Source organism: Dermacentor silvarum, chromosome 1 (assembly GCF_013339745.2).
Source record: "Dermacentor silvarum isolate Dsil-2018 chromosome 1, BIME_Dsil_1.4, whole genome shotgun sequence".
Taxonomy (NCBI): domain Eukaryota; kingdom Metazoa; phylum Arthropoda; class Arachnida; order Ixodida; family Ixodidae; genus Dermacentor; species Dermacentor silvarum.
Window position 1 is genome coordinate 352,513,845 of NC_051154.1, and position 22,209 is coordinate 352,536,053.

Consider the following 22,209-nt stretch of genomic DNA (forward strand, 5'->3'; position numbering starts at 1 on the left):
GCCGCGTCCACGTACACCGTCGATGAGGCAAATCCGGGCCAGCACTGCTGTTCGGGGCTCGCTGCACAGCCTAGCATGGCTGCTGCGTCGGAAACACTGGGCGGTGGCGTCGAGTATTCAGCCGCAGACCGGACGCCTCCTCTCATCGGCGGACAGTGCAGTGGCTGGAGCGTATCGTCGCCGCCCATGGCCATTCGCAAGGACGCCGACGCTCGCTCTTCGTGAAGCAGCGGCCGCGAGCTTAGCCACGACCTGCACGCCGCATCGTCCACCGTGATTGGATGCCGATGAGTGACGCAAGAGGCCAAAGGTGCTGGAGAGGAAGAAAAATAAATATGGATTCCAGCACTTTTGCGCGTAAGGCACTGCATTTCCCCTAGTTAAGAGATACTATACCGTACGCGCCTGACCGGATTACAATCGCGCACTCCAGGCTCCGCGTGAAAGCATTTCGCGTTCCATCGCTTCAAATCTAGAATATATGAATTAGAGCATAGGTCCTAGAGGTGTAGATTATAGGTATTAATGCGAATAACCCTTAGTCCCTTTCTCTCGAGCTTCGCCACAGTAGGAGCGCTGCAGGAGTCACGCCACAAAACGCCCGGCAACAGCTCTTGACATCCGAAGCTTTCAGCAGCACGTCAACACATTGTCGCTCTACCCTATAGACTGAACAGCAATAGAAAAATTTGTATCTACGAGCTGTTGATGTAATTATACGTACGTGCATAGGCATTCGTACAGAGTATAGATGCCATTGGTATTTGTATTCTTTCGGAGGAAAATCAAATAAGCGGCGAATTAATAAATGTACAGGCACATCAATGACAAAATGCACGAAATCCTGTCGTCGTGCGTCGGGTCCCTTTCCCTTTGGAGTCGCCCTTTTAGCGCCCTTTTAGTACATCACATTGTACTTTTACGTATTATCAAACTAAAGGCATAAGTAAAACAGATCTGAAACATTGTCAGCGGTTTCGGACAGAGAGTCCACAATCCGCAGAAAGTAGTGTAGAACACAACGAAAGTAATAAAATTAGAAAACGATTAGAATTCACACAACAATGAAAGAGTAAAAGAAAATTAATATTATGCAACATATGGCAGGTGGCGTCAAAACACTGCCAGGGTAGTCTAGCGTAGCTATACTAGCCCGTCACGCTAGCCCCCGTGGTATCACTCAACTTCTTTATGGACATTACAAGCATAACTTAGCATTTATACGCCTAACTTTGAATTTCCATAATTACAGAGGTGTAAAGATAAACGCGTTTGTGAGAGTAAAACACAGCATAAAGTCCATTATCAACAGCTGCCGAACAAAGGAATCATCAGTATGGAGCCAACGTTGTGACTAAGGAACTTTTCTTCGTCAGTGCCAAGACGTGTCTTTACCAACCGTTGGCTTCATTGCCAGGATTCCTTTGTTCGGCCACCGTAGATCAATAAAGGTCTCGAAGTGGTTGTGACCCTTTTGTGAACGAAAAGCCTATGATCATGTCAACGCAAATCAAGTGTGGGACGAGAGAAGCAAGACGATGACGGCGACGACGATGGCAAAACTACTGATGTACTCTGGCGAAGAAACGTTACAACCTGTTCTCAGTTACAACTTGGGCTATACCCGCAGGCGGTACAACCTCGCACGGCGTCTGCGTAGTGCTAGCTGCTACGAAGAAGGGACTGGAAAATGTGGACCAGTCCCGAAGGTCGTGCAGTTCGTCGCAGCATCTCAAAGTGCCACGAGGAAATACGGGGGAAAGATGCTCTCGCTGAAGCACGCAAGGACCCTTCACCACAAAATGATGCTTCTACGCGTACAGTGTCAGACAGAGACAAGCTTGGCTGCTGCGAAAATATTGCCGGCTATAGCTTCTTACGAATTTTTTTCCTGCAACATGCTTCTGATCGCAAGCTCAATGCGAGCCACTGAAGCGGCACACGAAGGTAACGTGCAGCTACTTTGTCCCAGATGATACCAGTGAATGCCAGCTAGTACAGATGGTCTTATCATCCACTGATATAGCCAGAATCTTCGAGAATTAAGAAAATTTGTACTTGTATCAGTTGCCAAAGGGATTTAGATTCATGTCTACTAGGCGCATGCCTGTCAAGGCACAGAAAAAGGCTGTAACATCTAGGCACTCTTTAACGCGCAAAATACCGTAAACGAAATTCTTTAACGCAAGTATGTAATATTTTACGGCAACCTCCGTGTTCGAAGTTGTACAGTGCTCTGCGATTGAAACGCGATACTCGGAGCACGTGGCTGCCGGTGCTTTTTGCGCCAGCGCTGAGGGCTGGAGCTTGGGGATGCCACCAAACTGATTAATTGTGGTATACGATGAAGGTGAAGAGCCTTTGCGACGCATTGTGACTGCATTTGGTCCCGCAGCGATGACCCAGTGCTCCCCGGTTGCGCACAATGCGCCGGCTGCAAGCGGTCCGTGTATCGCGTTTCAATTTCTCAGCTCTGTATAGCCGTGCTCAATTTTTGTTCCAGAAAATGGGGGAGGGGGCGTTAATTTGGCAAACGCAATTTTCGCAGTCATCGTCTAAAAATTCACAAGAGCACATTGCCATATATACACTACGCAGTTCTTTAGCTGTATTTGTATTCACATTTTCGTAGTACACTAGAACGTGAACATCTGTATCACGCTACAAGATATACGACACACATTGCACAGACAGTACTCGCTGTGCTCAATTCATATAACTTCTCTTTTCAATTAAAAAGGCAAGAAATGCTGGCCAGTTACTTTTATAACCCTTTTAACCTTGTCAGTTCTTCCCTTGTCTCTTTTTAAGTTCATTGTCAATACCTCGAATTAGATTAATTGCTAGTAGCTGTCAATTGTAGCTTTAGTGCCGTGGGAAGTTATCTTTAGTGAAACTTCTTGTGGGGTATTCTGTGCCTTTACATGGCTCCTCACCAGGCCCCATTGCAAATTTTAGTTAAGCACTGGAAGTTCTAACATGCCGCCTAGGGATGGTTCACCGAAATAATTATTAAAATAGGTTTATTATTGGAGGAGGTAGAAGACATTGCATGTCCTGTTTCCATACCGCCAGGGGGCGAGCGAACAGGGACACCCTCTCCCTCTGCCTCGAGTAGCGTTCGCAAGCGACGTTTCTTCCCCCCCTTCTCCCGAAGGGCTTCCAACCCCAAGTTTGCCGCGAGACGCTAGCGCCACTCCTTCCCTTAGCAGAGAGCCGCGTCATCATCTATCAGCGCGCGTGCAAAAAACCGCCTACCACCATCCGCAGAATCAAGCAAGCCGGAATGCCCAAGTTTGCCGTTTTCTTGAATGCTTGCTATATTATTCGAGGTAGCACTGTCGCTTCGCCTTGTAGCTTGGTCGTGACAATTTGCTCGTGACGACGGGAATATCCCTCCAGCTCTACTTTGACATGTTTTGGGTGACGCATAGAGCGCCTGCTGATTTGCGCACGCGACGCACATTGTGCTTTTGCGTGTTTGACTAGCGTGCCATCTCATTGGACAAGCGTCTGGATCGGTAACCATTCTGCAGTAGCAAATATTGAGCAGTTGAGCCCTTTAGTACATGCGTATGATTAGATAGCCCACTTGTCAAAATAACACGGACCGTACTGCGACATCTCGACTCGGACAGTCATGTTGCGAGAGGAGGGAAGCGGCGGTTTCAATCGCTTTTGACTTTCTGTCATTCTTTAATAGCGGTGCAACACGGGCACCCTCGTCCGTGATCAAGCCCGATCCAGACCAAATTTTTCGATCGCGATCAAGAATGGTCGCTGCCACATGGTGCAACAATGTGGATCGAGTTGGGTGAGAGCAATGAGCAGACGGTGCAGGCGACAGCCTAGGGCTGGTATTTTGTAGCGATGCGTTATGCCTTATTCTATACTAGTCTTATCATCCACCGCTCACGGCTGGCTGATCCCGTTGATAACGTTTGCGGACCGTCGCTCTGACCACTGAGCAAGCGCGATAAGCGCGAAAAGGCATTAGCATCGGAAAGGCATCCCTACAAAATACCGGCCCTACTATCGCGATGGACTGAATCCGGATCGTGCACAGTCGTGGTCGAAAGTGCCCGCGTAGAAACAGCCGATCCGGATCGAACTCGATCACGACACAAAGTGCCTGTGTGACAGGCACTAAACATATGACATTCGTCATATGTTTAGTGTCGCGCGACGCGATGGTAAAAGCATCTCTCTTGGTACTTATGACGCAGCTTTCCACGCGAGTTTCCTCACGCTTTTTGGTCTTTGACGAATCCTATGCCTCTTTCTTCGTTTTCGTTTTTAACGTGGTGATAACATCGTATCACGCTTCACATCACATTTCTCCGGCGGCTGCTGCATATCGCGCGGCCGCGCGGGCCCTATCTTGAAAGCGATCTGTGATTACTACAGATAGGTGTGCCGAGGGCTCATAGCTTCGTGTGCGCTGTGTTTTCGCCGCTTAGTTCGCGTTGAAGCGAGAGGCAGCACGAAGGTCAATTTGCTCGCTGGTGCTGCCGAGCTTCCTCACTCCAGCATTTTGACAGCGAGTTTCCGTGGTCATCGAGCGAGATGGGTTCATGGTTGCTTGTGCGCGCGTGACACCATGCTTGTTAATTTAATCATCGAACGTTTACAAGTTTATACGGCCGATAAAACTACTATCCTTACTTTGTATAGGCACCCTGCGCTAAAGCTTCGCTGAGTAGACAGCAGCGCCAGAACACACAGCCTAACGAGTGGTGGAAGCAAAACTGGTGGGACGCTGCATACATTCGCCGGGACACTTTCGATCACTTATCACGGGGAAAGAGCGTCCGAGTTGTGAAAACGTTGAAAGTGCGCATGCGCAGGGCATAACACTCAGACGAGCGACGAAATGACCGCTATCGTTTGGAATGGCGTATCATTTTCATCACCTCTCTAGCGGCCGCTGTCGGCGACGCTGGGTGAAAAATGAAAACGTCGTAGCGCCCTCTGAACAGTGTAGAGTGGCCATAGTCGTCTACTAATTTGTGTACTAATTTGCTATCTCAATCGATGCCGCGTCTTTCGGGCGAAGCTGCTACTTTGTTTTTTCTTCTGTTGCTATTTTGTGGCGCGGCGCATACCCGGTGGCGACGTTGTGCTTTCCGCATTGGACGCCGAAGTAACGTGTCATAGAGTGACGTTGCTAGGAAAGTGTTTCACTTCACAGCGTTTGTGCGTGTTACCTCGACTCTTGCTGAGAGCGGCGGTTTCTGAGACGGAGGACGCGCGGGTTTTGCTTTGGAATTTCGAATGGTTGAAATTACAGCGCAGCACTTTAACACATTGCAGACACGATCGTGAGCGCGTGAAGTACGCGCTGAGCTTGTCTGTTTTAAATGACCAAACCTGGTGAGGGGCCCTTTAGCATGCGCTTTTTCCAAACTTTCAGCTGCATAGTCATAGTTTTTGCCAGATTTTAGCCTTGAAACTGCTCTGACATGCATACCTTCCCCTCGACGTTGTTGCTGGACGCGCCTTAGGTCGTCGCTTGGCGTATCTTGCAAGTTCTCTCCTGCCACCGTAGACTCATTTGTGTGGACTTTCGAAGCTGGGTGCCCTGCATCGCACAAAGAAATAAATGTTGCACGCGAGCTACCTAGACATGGTGGTTTAGATGAAATCTAAATGGTAATTAACGAAGAAAAAGGTGCGACAAATTATTACGAGTGTACCCGTCTTGCCACAGTCAGCGGCTAGTAACTTTTGCTTATCAGACGCTTTTTCTTTTCCGGCCTTTGAAGTGCCGCGAGGGGCAGGTGCCCGTTGTGCCTCCGCTGGCTCAGCCAGTGCCTCAGCGCAACGATGAGCCTCGTACCGCATTTCGCCTTATTTCCGCGTGCATGGAGTGCGGCCGGCCGCACGAACACCGAAGGCCGCAAAGTTTAATTACTTGTTGCGCACCTGTCGATAGAAAAGCCGGTGAAGGGCAGCGGATCTCGCCATTCAATCACGGACAGACAGCATTTAGTGTGACCGGCGGTTTTATCCTAATAGTAAGAAAAATGGATACAGGGTATACATAAATACAAGGTATATGTACACAGCTGCACCAATTTTTTTCAATGTTACCTGTGGCAGATAGAACAATTCTAATCCTTCATCTATGCTACTTGATGAGGCGGCCATTACTTCCACGAGAAGTTTTGCCTCATTGAATTATTAACATAATTATGCTAATTAACTTCTCAATGAATTAAATTAAGGCACATATTTCAATCTACGAATTATAGCCAGTGAGTTCGCAAGGGGTATTCACTTCGAATGGATTTTTCTGGGCTGCGCTATTTTCGAGATATTAATTTTCAAAGTGTCCGACGAAATTCATTCGTGTTACAGTTACCTCTTTGAAAAAAAAAAACGCTGTTTTATGCATTGAGCACAAAAATAAATGGAACGCCAATGCATTTCATCGGACACATTGAAAATTAATATCTCGAAACTAGCGCAGCCCAGAAAATTCATTCGAAGTGAATACACCTTAGAAGCTCACCAGTTACAGTCTGTAGATTAAGATATGTGCCGTAAAGTGATTTACGTAATTATTTGCGTAACGTTAATTAGCGTAATTATGTTTATTATTCAGTTTGGCGTATTGATTTTTCGTGGAAGTAATGGCCGCCTGATCGAGTAGATTTTACCAAGGATTAGAATTGTGCTATCTGCCACGGGCAATTTTTTAAAATTTGGTGCAGCTAAAATGTATATGTACCCTGTACATATGTATATGTACATATGTATATGTAAATGTATATGTACCCTGTAAATGTATATGTATAAAATGTACCCTGTATATTGCCCTTACCGCCGCTTTGTTTGCGCCCAAATTTCGCGTCAATATTCCATTTTTAATCCTTGTGGTCCAATACAACCCTTGCCATTGTTGTTTGATTGGTTCGGCAAGCTACACGCGGCAAACTCAGTTCACGTCCATGCAGCAGCTCGCTTATGATCTTACGACGGTGTTATTTCTGGATGATTTTGGCAAGCAATTATTTCAAGTGTTATACTGTACGACACGGTAGAAAACGACAACTTGGCCAGTATAATATAACGATTTTGTTTCAATACTACTCGTTTTCGCTCTTCCTCCGTGGTCCCAGCAGCGCTACGCCCCCGTTATGATTAGGATTAACCGGCCGGAAACGATTGACGATAAGAAATTAATCGAATGAAGCGAAAGAAATCCTTACGCTATACTGGCCGTTCATGTGAAATATGAGCGACTTCAATGCAACAGTTAGTGCGAAATACTTTTTTTCTACCTGTTGAAACAAAAACTCGTCACTTTAGATAAGCACATTTCTTGAACGCTGGCCTACGAGTCCACTGTAGGATGGCGAGACAGCTCTTCAAATTTATTTGTTCCCGCTATCCGAGACATTTGAGTTCAGCATAAAGTGCAGAATTGTGCCGAAAGAGTTCGCATTTTGTGACATTCGACTATAATCGCAAATATGGGCGCGCATTTTGCACAGCTCGTCCCTTGTTTCGAGCTCCATCATCCTCCTGAAATTTTCCACTTTCTTAGATTCCCTTATGGCTTGTTTATTTTTTTTTTAATTTTAGTCGCAGATTGAAGCTCTTGACGGTTCGTTGGTGGTGACCATTTCCTTCGACGACTTCCTTTTCTATATCAGTCAGTAAGCGAGGTTCACTCCTCGAATGCACTATTGTAGAGACTTCGGTGAGCGTAGCGCTATATAGGATTTCTGGTTGCGTCTCCACAGCTTATATCCTCGTGAGACTATCTGTGCATACTGCACATTGCCTTGAATCCGTTAAAAAAGTGCCGACACTGGATGTGAGGTCAAGGGCAGGCGAAGATGTGTGGAAATGGTTTAATCATATTCTTGCCGCCAGCTTTCTAGAAAAACTGGCCCGTATTTCATCTAGACCATTGTATCGCCACAGATGACGAAAGGCATCTGTCACATTTGCTTTGAATACCGCGGGAAGACGTGCAAAAAAACGCGAGTCAGCAATGGTTGATATGAAAGAATTACTGTAGCATGTGGTGTGTTGTTTAGGCTGCACCACCTTCGGGATCAGCCCACATTTTTATACGGCACTATCCCCGGGATCGGGCCACATTTTTCGTTGAGCAAAGCAACACTTTCGGTTCCGGTTTTGGGCGCGCGCAGTTTCAACGAGCGCATCTGGTTTTAATGTTGGCCTGTTTGCGGTAATTACGCATTACTATTCTGTGCATAGCTCTACGCTAACTTGGTGCAACTTTTTCGTTCCAAGCTTCATTTTGACGCCTTTTTCGTTGTCCTACGTGCACTAGAACTCCTCAAATTGCCTTATTTTGACGAAAGTGGCCAGAAACGGACGGCCAGATATCCAGATCCCACGAACCCCAAATCGACCTGAAGTCGCCAAATAACATCTTGTTTTCAAAACCAGGATGCAGCATTAACATGCCAGCCTACCACGGTGTTAAATCTTCGTCTTCACGTTTAGGCAAATAAAAACGGTTTTTAGCATACGAACATTGCAAAACGGTCACTGCATCCTGTCAGGTAGTACATGGAGATGCTCCTTTCAGCATCTCATCATCGTAAGTAGCCTACCGGCCACCGCCTGGTTAACCTCCTTTATATATATATATATATATATATATATATATATATATATATATATATATATATATATATATATATATATATATATATATCACCGTCGTATTTGCTCAAAAGCTTGTGTTTCACATTCGCAACGCCCTATTTGGTCATAAGAAATAAATTTCTCAGGAGCATATATTTCGCGCCGTTTCGGGCCCATACCAGTTGTCATCCTGCTTTCGGCGCCTTTCGTGGCCTCTTTCGTTGCCCCTTATATAAGCACCGAAAAAAGAAACCACATGGGAAGAAGAGGGGAAGGAAGTCGAAGCTAAAGAGAAAATTAGTTCATTCGCGGGCTTGCCCTGGCGTTTTCGGGATCTCCTACCTTTGGTCGGACGGAAACCGTCGAACGTTTCTTCTACTTCGTGTCTGCCGACCTCAGCGGCGGTTTTTGCACTGCTGACTGCGCTCACGGAGCCCAGCTGCTTCTGCGTCTTGCGATGTTTAGCCCTCCGGTTCTTGAACCAGACCTACAAGCGGAGAAGAATTGAATGAGTGCAATCACGCACGCCAAGTGCAGTATTAAAACCCACGGCTATAGTATTTGACGGTGGCAAGCCGCGATTGTGCGTGCGCCCGTGCAGCGCGCATGCTAATAGACATCCGGGCGTGCCCATGGCCACAGCGCGTGCACGGCGACCACTCCCGAGAGCGGCACACTATACGCGTGTCTGGCGTGTTTCTCGCACGTCTGAGCATGGGTGGGAGCGTGGCGTAGGGCCCGACAACCGTGGAACTATAGCCCGCGCGCGCCAGAGAAGGCTGTCCGGGTAGTGCGCGAGCGTCATCGCTGGCGCAGCGGCTCCGGCGCGCGCTTGGACGTCACATTCTCTGAAGTCCGGGGCTGCCGCCGATGACTGCGCCGTTACGTGTCCGGAAGAACCACGAGGCTCATGCTACAGCGCGCCGGGGGCCGACGGCGTCGGCGCGATGATTTGTGAGTGGCAGCGCTTTCGGAGGTTTCCTGAGTAGTAACTTGCCGCGCTATCCACAAGCGGTATAGCCGTTGAATCGTGCCGCTTGTCCGCTCCCGTGCATACCAAATGTTTGCCGCGAATCGTTTAGTCGCGAGGTTTATTTTTCCCAGCATGTTTCTCCAGTTGCTTTCTTATAGTCGCACAGTTTGCTGAGATAGCCATCCCGATGCCGTGTATTGTTCCCGCCGCCGATGATGCATCGCCGCGCGGGGAGCCTTGTCGCGGCTCCGTCAGGGCAGCTATATTCTTGCGCCCCCCCCCCCCCCCTTCGCTTTTTCTTTAAGTTTGCTTTGCCCGGAAATAAGCCAGTTCCGCGTGTCGTGACTGAGCGTGTTTCTCGTCGGTGGGTTTCCGACTCAAGCAACCACCTGAGTTTCAGGCATGGTCCCTCGAATACTAACGCAAACAAAAGAGAAAAACCTCAATACACCGAGAGCCACAGAAAGAGCAAGAAAGGTACGCATTAAGATACTAGCAGTGGCAGATCTAGGAAACGCCGTTCAAGCCACCGTTGCGACAGGAAGACTCGTCTCCGTCAGGGCAGCAACGCACTTGTTACGCAACTCAGCACAACTCTGCTCTCCACGCGATGATTTACAGGGATATTAAACATTCTGAGTCGCCACCGCGGCACGTATATACAGCTAGCGCGGCAAAAGACGTGGCTGGTATCGGCCACAGATCACACCCTGCATCCCTTCTTTGAATACTATACCCAGGAAGAGCCCTTAGCAGTTCCGTATCACTGCAAAAGAAAGGGCCATCGCGTACCTGAATGCGTGCCTCGGGTAGGTTGGTGGTGAGCGCGAGACTCTCACGCGTCCACACGTCCGGGTAGGGTGCCCGAGCGAAGCTGCGCTCCAGCGCCGACAATTGCTGCTGCGTGAAGGCCGTACGGCTACGGCGCTGCTTGCGTACCATGGGCCACGACAAAAAACTGCCTACAAGTAAAGCAAAGGGCAGAGAGATGTTGGCACTTTACAAGTCACCACGGCTCTCCGTCTTCTATCAATTGATGGAAGGTTCAGGCTGGTACATATAGGTAATGCCCTTATCGTATCAAAGTAATACGAAGTTGCAGCCATGCGGTATTATACGGTGTCGCACTTGACTTGGGCCAAACCTTAGAAATATGCAAATGCTAAGTAGCTGGACAGAACCAAGGTAATGTTTGCCATCGCTTGAAGATGCTCATATTATTTTTTCGCACCCCGCCTGATTAGATAATTAGTCCAAATTAAATAATCAACTTCTTAATTATTATAATTAGATGAAAAGTGTCAATGAGAAAATTGTAGCCCAACATGAAAAACTCCCGACAAAGCTTTCTGTTGCTCAATGCGTGCTACATAAAAGCCTTTTTCCGAGCCTGAAAGATGCCTGCGAATACAGGCAAAGTGCCTCGAGCGGCCAGTCGAGCGGCAATATTGCGTGTATTCACGCTCGGAAAAACCCTTTTATGTAGCACGTATTGAGCAACAGAAGGCTGTGTCGGGAGTTTTTCATGTTAGACTACAATGTGGACTACAAGTGCCAGTGCCACGCATGTTTGCAGTATAGCTATTTCCACACGATCGCAGCAGTAGTTACAAGATGTGTGATGTTTGTGTGGGACAGCAGTGGAAGGTCTGCTGACTTACCAGAAGCGGCGCCAAGCGACCACGTTCCAGTGCCGACGGCACCAATTGACGCGGCTGTAAACGATGGAGCGCGGCACGCTAGCCCCGGGGTGGCTGTAGGCGTCGCGGGAAAACCATGCCGCCCCCAGGCTGCACCCAGGCAGCTCGCTGCGGCCATGCTGGCGCTAGCATTAGGGCCGGACATCGAAAGTACTGTGGGTCCAGTTGCCCCCGGCTGCAGGGGCCAACAGCAGGCGGCAGCGGCCGAGAACATATGCGTCCTGCGTCGTGTTGCAAGGGCAATGTTCAATCACTGACTGAGCGCTGTTCCAATGTGGAGAGTGGCTGCGAGTGCACTGATGTCCTCAGTCAGCAATAGACCGTCTTTCGATCGACTGGGAACCTCTCCAGTGAAACAGTACGCCATCAGAAATGACTAAACATTTGTTGTTGTTTTTCGTACAATGTCACCTATACCCTGTGACCCAGCTAACGTTAGCCAAGCTGTTCAAAGAAACAAAAACAAGTTAAGAAATCACGGTACAATATACGGTTATAATACCTACGGTGTTCGGTTGTCGGACTTGTAGAGACTGAACACTTCAGGTCTTATAATCGTATCTTGCACCGTGATTTCTTAATATTTTTTTTCTGTGAACAACTTGGCTAACGCTAGCTGGGGCACCCTATATAGCGGTGTTTCGTTCTGTGTGCCAAGCAGGCGGCCACCTAAGGCAGCACGCACCGCCCCTCACCCTGCTTCTCCAGTACAGCGAAATTTGGTGTCATAGTGGACAGGGGTGGTATATGACTACGCCTGGCGTGGCAAACTACCTTGAAACGCAGCTTGTCTCACCCCTTAAATGCATACCTGCCAACCTGCGAGCAATAAAATTCGAAAAAATCCTTCGGGCACACTCCTGCGGGGGGGGGGGGGGGGGGGGGGGGGGGGGGGGGGAGCGGGAGTATCGTGCATATTCATTTAAAGCTTGCCTTGAGCAAACTCCTGTTGTGGGATACGTAAGCACTTTATTACCGATAGTTTAGCTTTAGACGCAACACACAACCAAGAGCAACACCATAGTTGACCAGCCGAGAATGACAAGCGACGCATTGTTTTTATAACACAGTTCAGTCTTTGAGCGACATTGTTGTAGAAGATATCGCCTGTTTGAGAAACTTGGCTGCATCCACTTACTCAAAGCAAGCGCCCCTCTTACACCCTTTCACCATGAGAAGAAAATTTGCAACAGAAGGTTCCGAGACCAACGAGCGAAACCTTTTCGCGAAAAGCGTTTTTCGTAAAACTTGACGCAGTCTTTCTAAAATAGTAAGACGATCCCAATTTCGTAAAGTTCACGAAAAATTCGGGAGAGATGGCAAGTATGCTGAAATGCCATCACCAAAAAAAATTACATTTGTGTCATGGCCCTCTTTCTCTCTCTTCTTCCTAGGAACTTTCAGGGCTCTATCCCTTTCTTAGGTGCACCGCAAGAATTTTTAACAAAGTTGTCAAAAAATTCAGAATACTCAGAAAATTCAGTCGTACGAATATTCTATATCAAGAAGTATTCGAATGCTTTCCGTATGACCGGAGTTCTTGGCAATCGAACATTTATTCTCCAACCACTTCCACAGTGTTCCAGCTCCCACGTCTTTCGCGCCGAAGGATGGGCTAGTCTTTGCCCACAGTGATCTGCCAACGACACGTCACCATTTTGTCTCGCACTGCTGAGACGTTATGAGCTAGGCATCGGACTACTCCTGTTACGTCAAGCTTGAACACCTCAGCAAGCCGCAAGCACGCCGCTGCTGGCATGCTGCACCCGAATACTTTAGACGTCTGTGGATTCATCTATGAATCCTGAAATATCACCGCCTATGAGAATATGAACAGGTTTCCAGAGGGCCCACTTCGGTAGGAGTTGTGAACGAATGCTTTTTTTTTTACCAATCTGCGCAATAAACATGCAATTTGGCCGCATTTCCATGCGGGCGAAAGCAAAACAAACGTTCGTGTACTTAAACATTTAGGTGCACGTTAAATAACCTAAAGTGGTCAAAATTATTCCACAATCACCCACTGTGGCGTGCCTAGTAATCAGATCAGGGTTTTTACATGCAGACACCAAGAATTTAAATAAATAATTTTCTTAAAAACTTATCGCAAAACATTTTTTTTCTTTATTTTTTTTTGTAAACTTCTAAACTTCTTCCTCGGTCTCTCGTCTCGCAGGACGTTGGTGGCATGCGGTGTCCTTGATTTCTCAGCAATGTCGTCCAAATGATTTCGGTCTACAGCAAACATGTTAACGTAGAAACTGTAGAAGAAAAAAAATAACCCACACCAATTAATCGCAATACTCGATAACCGCAGCAAAACTAGAAACATTACTCACAGCGCAAAACTGTAAGGACCTGGAAAGCATATTCAGCGCCAGCGGACAAGGGCAAAAGGGAGACGACACCGCAATGCGCTAACTTCAACACCTTTATTTACAGGAAACAACCGCCTAATTCATAACATCCTTCCTGTCTTTCCGATGTATTTTTTTTTCCACAGAGCAGCGGAAGCTGTCTAATCACGGGAAGATAGGCAGGTGTCTTAATGACCGGCTACGAGAACATAGTTCAAACGTGAGGAATAAGCATTACGCTCATTTGTCTGCTCATTGTCAGGAATGCGGCTGCGCACAGGTGTACGAGTCCTGCCTTGGTCTTGCAAAGCACAAAGATGTGCGAGAGATTATTGACGCTCGGGCTATCTGTCGGAATAGTGAAACGTGTGTTATTGCCCCTTCGGTCAACTTTTAGATCAGGAGATGGCCTTTTTTTACGGATAAATGTGGATGATGTGGCGCCACATTGCATGAGTTAAGTAGGTGGTTGTTTCCTGGAAATGAAGTTGTTGAAGTTGGTGTATTGTGGTGTTGTCTCCCTTCTGTCCTTGTTCGCTGGCGCTAAATATGCTTTCCAAATCAGTTTACCAAAACGCCCAGCAAATGGCAAAGCTAAAACTCTAGGGACCTTTCAGCGGCGTTTAATGGGACATTAATGCTTTCGCATTCACAGCTGATAAAAAGTGCTTAGGTGTCCTCGGACTTGTCTTAAAGATGGCTCGAAGGCCTCTTATGTGGAGCAGGAAAGGGACAAATGAAACGTCTGTTTAGTGTGAGCTTGCAACGGTAATTATTCATTTTCTACAAGCCTACAGTTCGGACTTTGCGACTGCAAGTCGATGCTTTTCTTGACTAGTTAGCGGCTAGAGCGAGAGAGTTTTGATGGAAAGCTAGAAAGATGTAGTAGGCTTGGTCTGTCTGCGGCAAATGTGAGGGAAAAAAATATTGTCCCACGCATCACCACATGCACATAGTGTAAGCATAAATTATTTTCTGCTCACACTAGTCGGGATGGGCGAATATCCAAATCTTTCGAATAACGAATTGAATTTTGTCCAGTTCGATTGGGTCTTCGAATTGAATAGCCACGCTTCGTAAATATGAATATTTTGTGCATATCTTTAATTGTCAGCTGTGCGTAATCAAACATAAAGAGGGGCAGAATTGCGGTAATTTTCACCCCGGTGGCTATGCACAATACACGATATCGGCCGTATAAACTCCTAAACATTCGCTTACTAACTAAAAAACAAGCATAGTGTCTCGCGCGCACAAACATAAACACTTCTCACTTGATAAGCGCTGACACTCGCTGTCAAAAGGCTGGCATGAGGAAGAACGGCAGCAGCAGCGAGCTAATTGACCTTCGGGCTGCTAAGCGGCGAGAACACAGCACACACACAGCTGTCAGCTATTCGGCGCACCTAGACTCTATTAGCCCCGCGAACGACCTACAGGGGCGCTGCGAGCACCGCTCTCGTGACGTCACGGCACGGACTCGCGCCTGTCGTCTGCTGCCGTTCGGGTGCTGTCCGGGCGCCTTCTGCAGTGTTTCCGTCCAGTTCGCTATCGTTCTCTGTGCTTGTGTACTTATGACGGTCATCTCAAATACATTCTGCGACGTCTTCATTCGCGCAAACTTGTTCAAAGAGCTTATTTCCTAGACTACAATTTATTTCAAGGGCAACGCTGCAGTGCAGCCGAAGGAGCTCCGACCAGCCCGTTGCGTGTTTTCATGCGCGGATCTAGACCTTTCCAGATTGAGTAACTAATAAAGAAGCATAAATAACACGTCACTAATAACAGCATAAACGCATAAACAGAATACAGTTAGGGTACCATACCTGCAGTGGTGCAACGAGCGTGTCACTATGTCTGCTACATATGACTGCTACATTTACCTTGATTTTAGCCCATTAAAACGCGTTTGCTTATGACGAGTAGCTCATGGTATAGTATCTAATTTTACATTTCTTCACAGAAACGCTCGGCAGTAACACGAGGACCTGACAGTACATTCAACCAGCCTCACTTGTTGCTTTAACTGCTTCTCAAAATCAGGCCGTTCCTCACCAGTTAATTTCCACTGGCGGTAATTTGAAGTAAAGCTAATTGAGGCTTACAGCTATTTGCAGAATACGCAAAGGAATTTACCAATATTATTCACTGTTCCGTGTTACATGTTCAACTCACTTGTGCAATTACTGCTACTTGTTCCTTGAGAAACAGACATCACAAATATGTTAGGCGAACTGACACAGGCTCCTCGGCCCAAATATTTTAGTGAATATGCCTTTGTGGACCGTATCGCTGCCACTAGAAAGAAGCCGAAGCCTCATTCATTAGCAGTACAATGCTTATTGAAGATATCATTTATTCCCCTATGGAGGTCAAAAATCAAGTGAATTCATTTAAGGCTTGTGGTGTCTTCTCTATGAGGCGGGTATGTGATGTTTTCTTTCATGTACTCACGAAGTGAATAGTTCTGTTCGTCTAGTTGGAGAACGCAGGATCGAGACATGGTGAGGCAGAAGGCGTTTGAATTTTCCTATTCAGCGCAGCCTAAGCTGCGCTCTACAGCCTCGAGTATGCCTTAGGCATTGCAATTGGCGCTTAAAGAACTGCTTCATGGTTTCAATTCGAAGTTGTAGTGAACTTATGGGTTTCGCGAATAATGCATGCCTCGCCATAACCACAGTCGGTAGATTTAGTTGCGTAAGAGCTGTGCCAAGATGTCGATAAAGGCAACTGAGGGTCCCTATGAAACATATTCTCAGGTGCAATTCAAAGGTTCTCGGTCTGAACCACGAAACTGTTCTTTCAGGTGATTGCTGTTATGGTATCCGTGAAGTATATACATACTACACGTGAAGCGCCGTCGTGTTAACAGCCATGAGCAATGCGTTTTCCGGTGCCCATTGCGTGTTTGAAGAACGGTGACAGTATTACCAAGCGTTTTCATGCAAATGCGCGCCTAACTCTTCCTTTTACGCATTAAAAGTAGCCATATTTGACTAGAGCAACTCACCATAGTAATAAGAATCATCATAAAAGATTTGCTGTGCGTTTTGCTTCTAACACGCATTTATAATATTGACATCAAATACTAATACCAAGATTTTTCTTCCTTGTAAAGTGCAATGTCTCTCATAGCTAAGCTCTAAGGGAATTTTTTTTTATTGATATGATATGAGGAGATGTTGACGCACAAGTAAGGCGCCGGCTACTCTTTAACTCTTGAATACGTCTAACCTACAACATACAGGGTTTAAATAGCCTTATTATATAAGCAACGTTTGCACAGCAACACGGTGAGGAAAAACGTGGTACATACAATGTAGAAGTTCAATCACTGCACTGCACTGGAGAAGAAAGTCTCAAGAATATAAACAATAATGGCACTTACAATACAGTCTCTAATGAGCGGGTGGTGCACACATCGTGTACATGCATTTTCACATATAGTCACCACAGAATATAAACATAAATCACAACCCACAAATCATAATCACAACACATACAATCAATCATACATACAACACAATCATAATCCACAAACACATACACAGCTACATTAAATAAAAGAAACATTATAAGCGTTAATAACGGCCAACAATGCCGCTCTCTTCCGAGAAATGTGTTAACGCTTTCAGAGCGCTCTTTGCAAGGCCGTTGTTGAACAAGGACCTAAAAGTTTCCTTAAACTGAAAGGTCTGCGGTCTAATGCCAATAAAGTTGATTTAAGTCAGCGTCTTGGTGTGTCGTGATGTGGACAATCTAAAAGGAGGTGATATACATCTTCATCTACAAATCCACAATCACACTCGGGGGTTTCCGCACGGCCAATTCTATGTAAGAATGTTTTGTGTAGGCAGTGCCTAGTCGTAATCGATGAATAAGGGTTTCATATTTCTGTCTAATGATAACGGAAATTTGAATTCAATAAGCGGATCAATATGGTATAAATCGAAGCTCTTCGAGTTCTGGTCAAACCACGTATTTCTACACATTTTAAAAGATGTTGCCCTTATGATACAGCGTAATTCATTTTTGATATTGGGAGCGAAATTGCATCATCTTTGAGGTGTGCTTGTCGTGCTGCTTCATCGGCTGCTGTGTTGCCAGGAATGTTACAATGTCCAGGTATCCACTGGAATCTTATTTCATGCTTCTCTTGCTTGCCTTCGTGAGGTCTCTAAGTGTTTCATATATTATACTATCACTGATTGTTTTTGATTTTGTGCTGCAGAGTGATATGAGTGCCGCCTGTGAATCGCTGAAAATTACCCATTTTTGCGCATCTCGTACTGAAGTTATAAATTTTAACGCACATAGGATTGCGAACAGTTCAGCCGTTGTGGACGAAGTCGCACGAGATAACTTAAACGATTCGTGTTTATTGAGGCGCGGTATACAGAATGCTGAAGTTGACGAGGTTGCTGTACTGGAGCCATCTGTATAGACGTGTACGTATCCTGAATACCGCATATAAATCGGTAAAGTGCTAGTTGTTGAGCAGCTTGAATGCACATGTCTCTTTTTTGAATATGCCATCTACTGACAGTTCGATTTTTTGGACGAGTAAGCAGCCATGGAGGATATCGACATCTGAGTTCCAAAATTCATTTCTTGGCAATACATGAAGCGTTTCCTGAATTTCTTTATTAACATAACATCTGTCTCGTTTTATTATGTCTAGAGCCAATGGGTGGTTTTTATGCTGGTTTAAGACGAAAATAATAAAATAAGGGAATGTTAATTGTTTTGCGGAGCATCATACACAACTTCGTGTGAAATTACAGACATTCTTTTTACGCAAAGTTTATGGACAGACACTGCGCATATACGCCTTGCAAAACCAGTAGACCCCTTCAATGCTATATAGCTTGCGATATCCCCACCGCAATTTTCGCGACTCGCGGTTTTGAAGAAGAAACTGCCGTTCAGGCATGGCAGTAAAAAAAAAACCAGCATATCCTTCAATAAGTACGGCTCGAGCCACCAATACCCCAAGCATGCACGAAGGGAACGACGTGCGCAGCAGCCGAGCGAGCGCCGTCCTGGCCGTGACGTCAATCTTAGAGGGCGCCACTCCAACTTCTCGCCGCTAATACTTATCGCAGATCGCTTTCAAGATAGGCCCGCGCGGTGCCGGAGTAGACCTATCCTATGGCTATATTCTGTGACTCAAAGGCAGCCTTACAGTCACTCTTATCAGCTCTGCGCCGCAGCCCAATGACAATTGGTAGCAGAGATATGATTACGCTACCATCAAGCAGTGGACAGAGACCACGTCATTGTATTTCAGTGGCTACCTGGGCACTGCAACATCACTGGCAATGAATGTGCCATAAAGCTGCCCGTGAGGCATATGACGAATGTGAAAGAATTTCAATACCATTGTCAAGAACGGATGCAGCGCGGCACCTCGGCAGGCTTGCCCATATTATAGCTCAAAGAAAATTGAATACACCAGAGTTTACCAACCGGCGCCTATATGCCATGGACCAACATATGCAATTACAACTTTTACCGGGTTTTAACCGACGAGAAGAAACATTACTGTACCGCCTGCGAATAGAGATTCTTTTACAAACTCCTGTTCATTCATAATTGGAAGGCGGGCAGTGCCAACTGCAGCGCATGTGGTGTTGAGAAACCACCAGACATCTCATATGTGACTGCCCCAGATCCGAAGATGAGAGTAGCGCCCTTCGGACAGCTTTGGGGCACTTAGATGACAGACCTTTTACAGAGAAGATCTCGGGCGTCTGCTATGTTGGGCTACAAAGGCACTGCTGCGTTTTTTAGGCGCACTTTCCTGTATGACCGCCTGTGACGAAACTCAGCTATGCACACCTGACTGTCTAAATGCGCAAAGTATGAACTTCTCTTACTTCTCGTCTTTCAATCCCCTTTCCCCTTCCCAGTGCAGGGTAGCCTACCGGCTCAGCCTGGTTAACCTCCGTGCCTTTCCCTTATGACTTCTCTCTCTCTCTCTCTCTCTATATATATATATATATATATATATAACTATATATTCCTCAGTTAGCGGGCAGTTATGGCATGTATAGCAAGGCTACGAAGCACTTGCCAAAATACTTCCGAACGTTTGCTTTGTGTCGCAAGGAACCGCCGAATTGATCCATTTAACAAACTACTTCTGTACAGTTTATTAGTGCACCGGCACGTAGCACGTTGCTACGAAAGAAACCCTAAGGGTTTCTCGGAAAGAGAGCGTCGCAATTGAAGAATTCATCCTGGCCCGGCAATAGAACCCGGAACCAACACCTTTCCGGGCGGTCGCTCTACCATCTGAGTTACCAGAAGGCTAGCAAATTATAGGGCAGGACGAATTAATCGACAACCTGAAGCGTAATGAACACTGAATACGGAAAAAAATTCAGTGTCATTCCACTGTGTGAAGGTGGATGATCAGCGAAGCCGTTGTTCCAGTGAAACGTTCCAAGTTTTCGGGATCGGGGCCACATGAACGTTCGCATTTCTTTGCGCCTCGCGGTCCTGGCGGCAGTACGCTTACGCTTGGCGTCCGCGGCCCGCTCATCGTCGGTGGTCCCGTTCCCTTTTCGGTTCACGCCGTCGTTCTTGGTAGGCATGCTGTACTTCTTCAGACCATACAACACGCGGCCTACCCATTTCACAGTCCGACAAGAACTCACGAAAGAAGCCTACGTAGAGCATGACGTCAGGAGACAGAAGACACTCAGATTGGTAGGCACTAGTTTGAATACGCGAGACGGCGTACACGTGTATGGTGCGAATGTAGACATGGCCGAGGCGGGTCCAAATTGCAGTATCTGTTCTTATTAGCTTAATGTCTGATACGGTTGTATTTGGACCCAAGACCCAACTTATTTTTGCAAGTTGGCGGAGTGCTTGAGCCTGCTTCACATACGCCGCGGCTCGGCCCCGTATTGCACTATCTTCGGGATCGGCCCACAGTTTTTCGTCTGCAACATCGATCAGCTAGAAACTGGCCATATACAGCTTCGATGTAAAACAGTTCAGCGGCAGCCTGCAAGGGCATGGAAGATTTACTAAAGGGGAAAAATAATGCCAGTTTATTCGTTTGGTTTCGCACAGCTATGAACAGCTTGCCATTCCGATTTCAAGCGGTTTCAATGTTTGCTCAGGTTCAGTTTCAAAATGGCGGCACACATTTGGGTTCGGGTTCAGTTCCGGTTCGACAAAACATAAGCGGTCCAGTTCATGTTACGGTTTCACACAATGGCTAAAACAGGGCTGGAGTCGCGCCACTTTGACGCCACCGTGACAAAGCTAATACAAAGCATTTACAAAGCTTTTATTCTACTAGGGACAGTCAGTTTTAGTGACACCTAACGTTAGTGACACCTAACGTGCCAGCAGCAATCTCGCCTTGTGCCGAAACTACACAAAGTACATCCACAGATCAACCGCCTTTTCGCTGTTCGAGAACGGCAGGGCACGGGCTCCATGCGCGCTCCCCCATCTTGGAGGCTCTTGGAGCCATGGAAGGCATTCGAGCGATTCGGGATGCAGATAGAGGCAAATGAGCGCACAGGTACCACTTTGTGGCCGGTAGTTCAACGTCGCTACGATGCCAACAACGCGCGCAGCGCACTGCTACAACTCCACCTTTAAAACGGAAAGCGCGTGAGCTTCTTCCGGTCTACAGCGTGAACCACGCAGTAGGCCCTCTTCGTTTATGGCAAGCAAACAGATGAAGGAAAATTGCGTAGCTTGCGCTGGAGGCGCAATGCGGAGCTGATGGCACCTAGCTAGTCCTGCTTTTGGGCTAGGCTAAGCACGACCCAAGTCATCCCCAGCATTTTCCGGAATTTATTGATTATTGATCGATAATCGATTAGCTATTGATTGGCTATCGATGCCTATCGCAAGGTATTGGGCCACGTATTTGGTCTAGGCTAAGCATGACCAAGTCATCCCCAGCATTTTCCGGAATTTATCGATTATTGATCGATAATTGATTAGCTACTGATTGGCTATCGATTGCCTATCGCAAGGTATTGGCGACGTATTTGGGCTAGGCTAAGCACTACCAATTCATCCGCAGCATTTTCCGGAATTTATTGATTATTGATCAATTAACGATTACCTATTGAATGGCGATCGATTGCTATCGATGACTGATTACGCTTAAGTATACCCAACCATGCTTAGCTAGACTTATCCAGACTGTTGCGTTTGCGCACCGCTTATCAGCCGGCGCCAAGTCTGGCTCATCTGTTCCGGACGATAATCTGTTTTCGCGCATGTGCGTTGATATGCTTTCCCTCGCCCTTTGATCACGGCGTTCCTTTACAAAGGACTGCGGATCACGCCGTGGGCGCTTCTTTTGTACACCTTCTTCTCGGCAAGCATGCCGCATTAAAGTACAGTCGAGTGCAAAATATTAGAGACCACGGGAGCGGCGACTCACTGGGTTTCCTCGATGCCTAGCGCCGCCATCGATGCACCCTAGCGACTAAACTGCGATGGCGCGCGCCGAGTTGAGATCGCGTACTGCGCAGCGCGTACTTTCTTACCATCCAGCCTGCTCGTT

General features: G+C 46.8%; 1 protein-coding gene and 1 pseudogene across 1 annotated transcript in view; one reads left to right on the forward strand and one right to left on the reverse strand.

Moving 5' to 3' along the window:
* Positions 1 to 5,910: 5,910 nt before the first annotated feature.
* LOC119444803 (dorsal root ganglia homeobox protein) overlaps positions 5,911 to 22,209 on the reverse strand; it is a 27,215-nt gene continuing 10,916 nt past the window's right edge. The window contains exons 2-5 of the mRNA XM_049662707.1: positions 11,459 to 11,525; positions 10,397 to 10,566; positions 9,062 to 9,118; positions 5,911 to 5,925 (exon numbers count right to left, since the gene is read on the reverse strand). Of these exons, the coding sequence (XP_049518664.1) occupies positions 5,911 to 5,925; positions 9,062 to 9,118; positions 10,397 to 10,566; positions 11,459 to 11,525 (309 nt within the window). The remainder of the gene's footprint in view (positions 5,926 to 9,061; positions 9,119 to 10,396; positions 10,567 to 11,458; positions 11,526 to 22,209) is intronic.
* LOC119437898 (U2 spliceosomal RNA) lies at positions 20,433 to 20,609 on the forward strand (annotated as a pseudogene).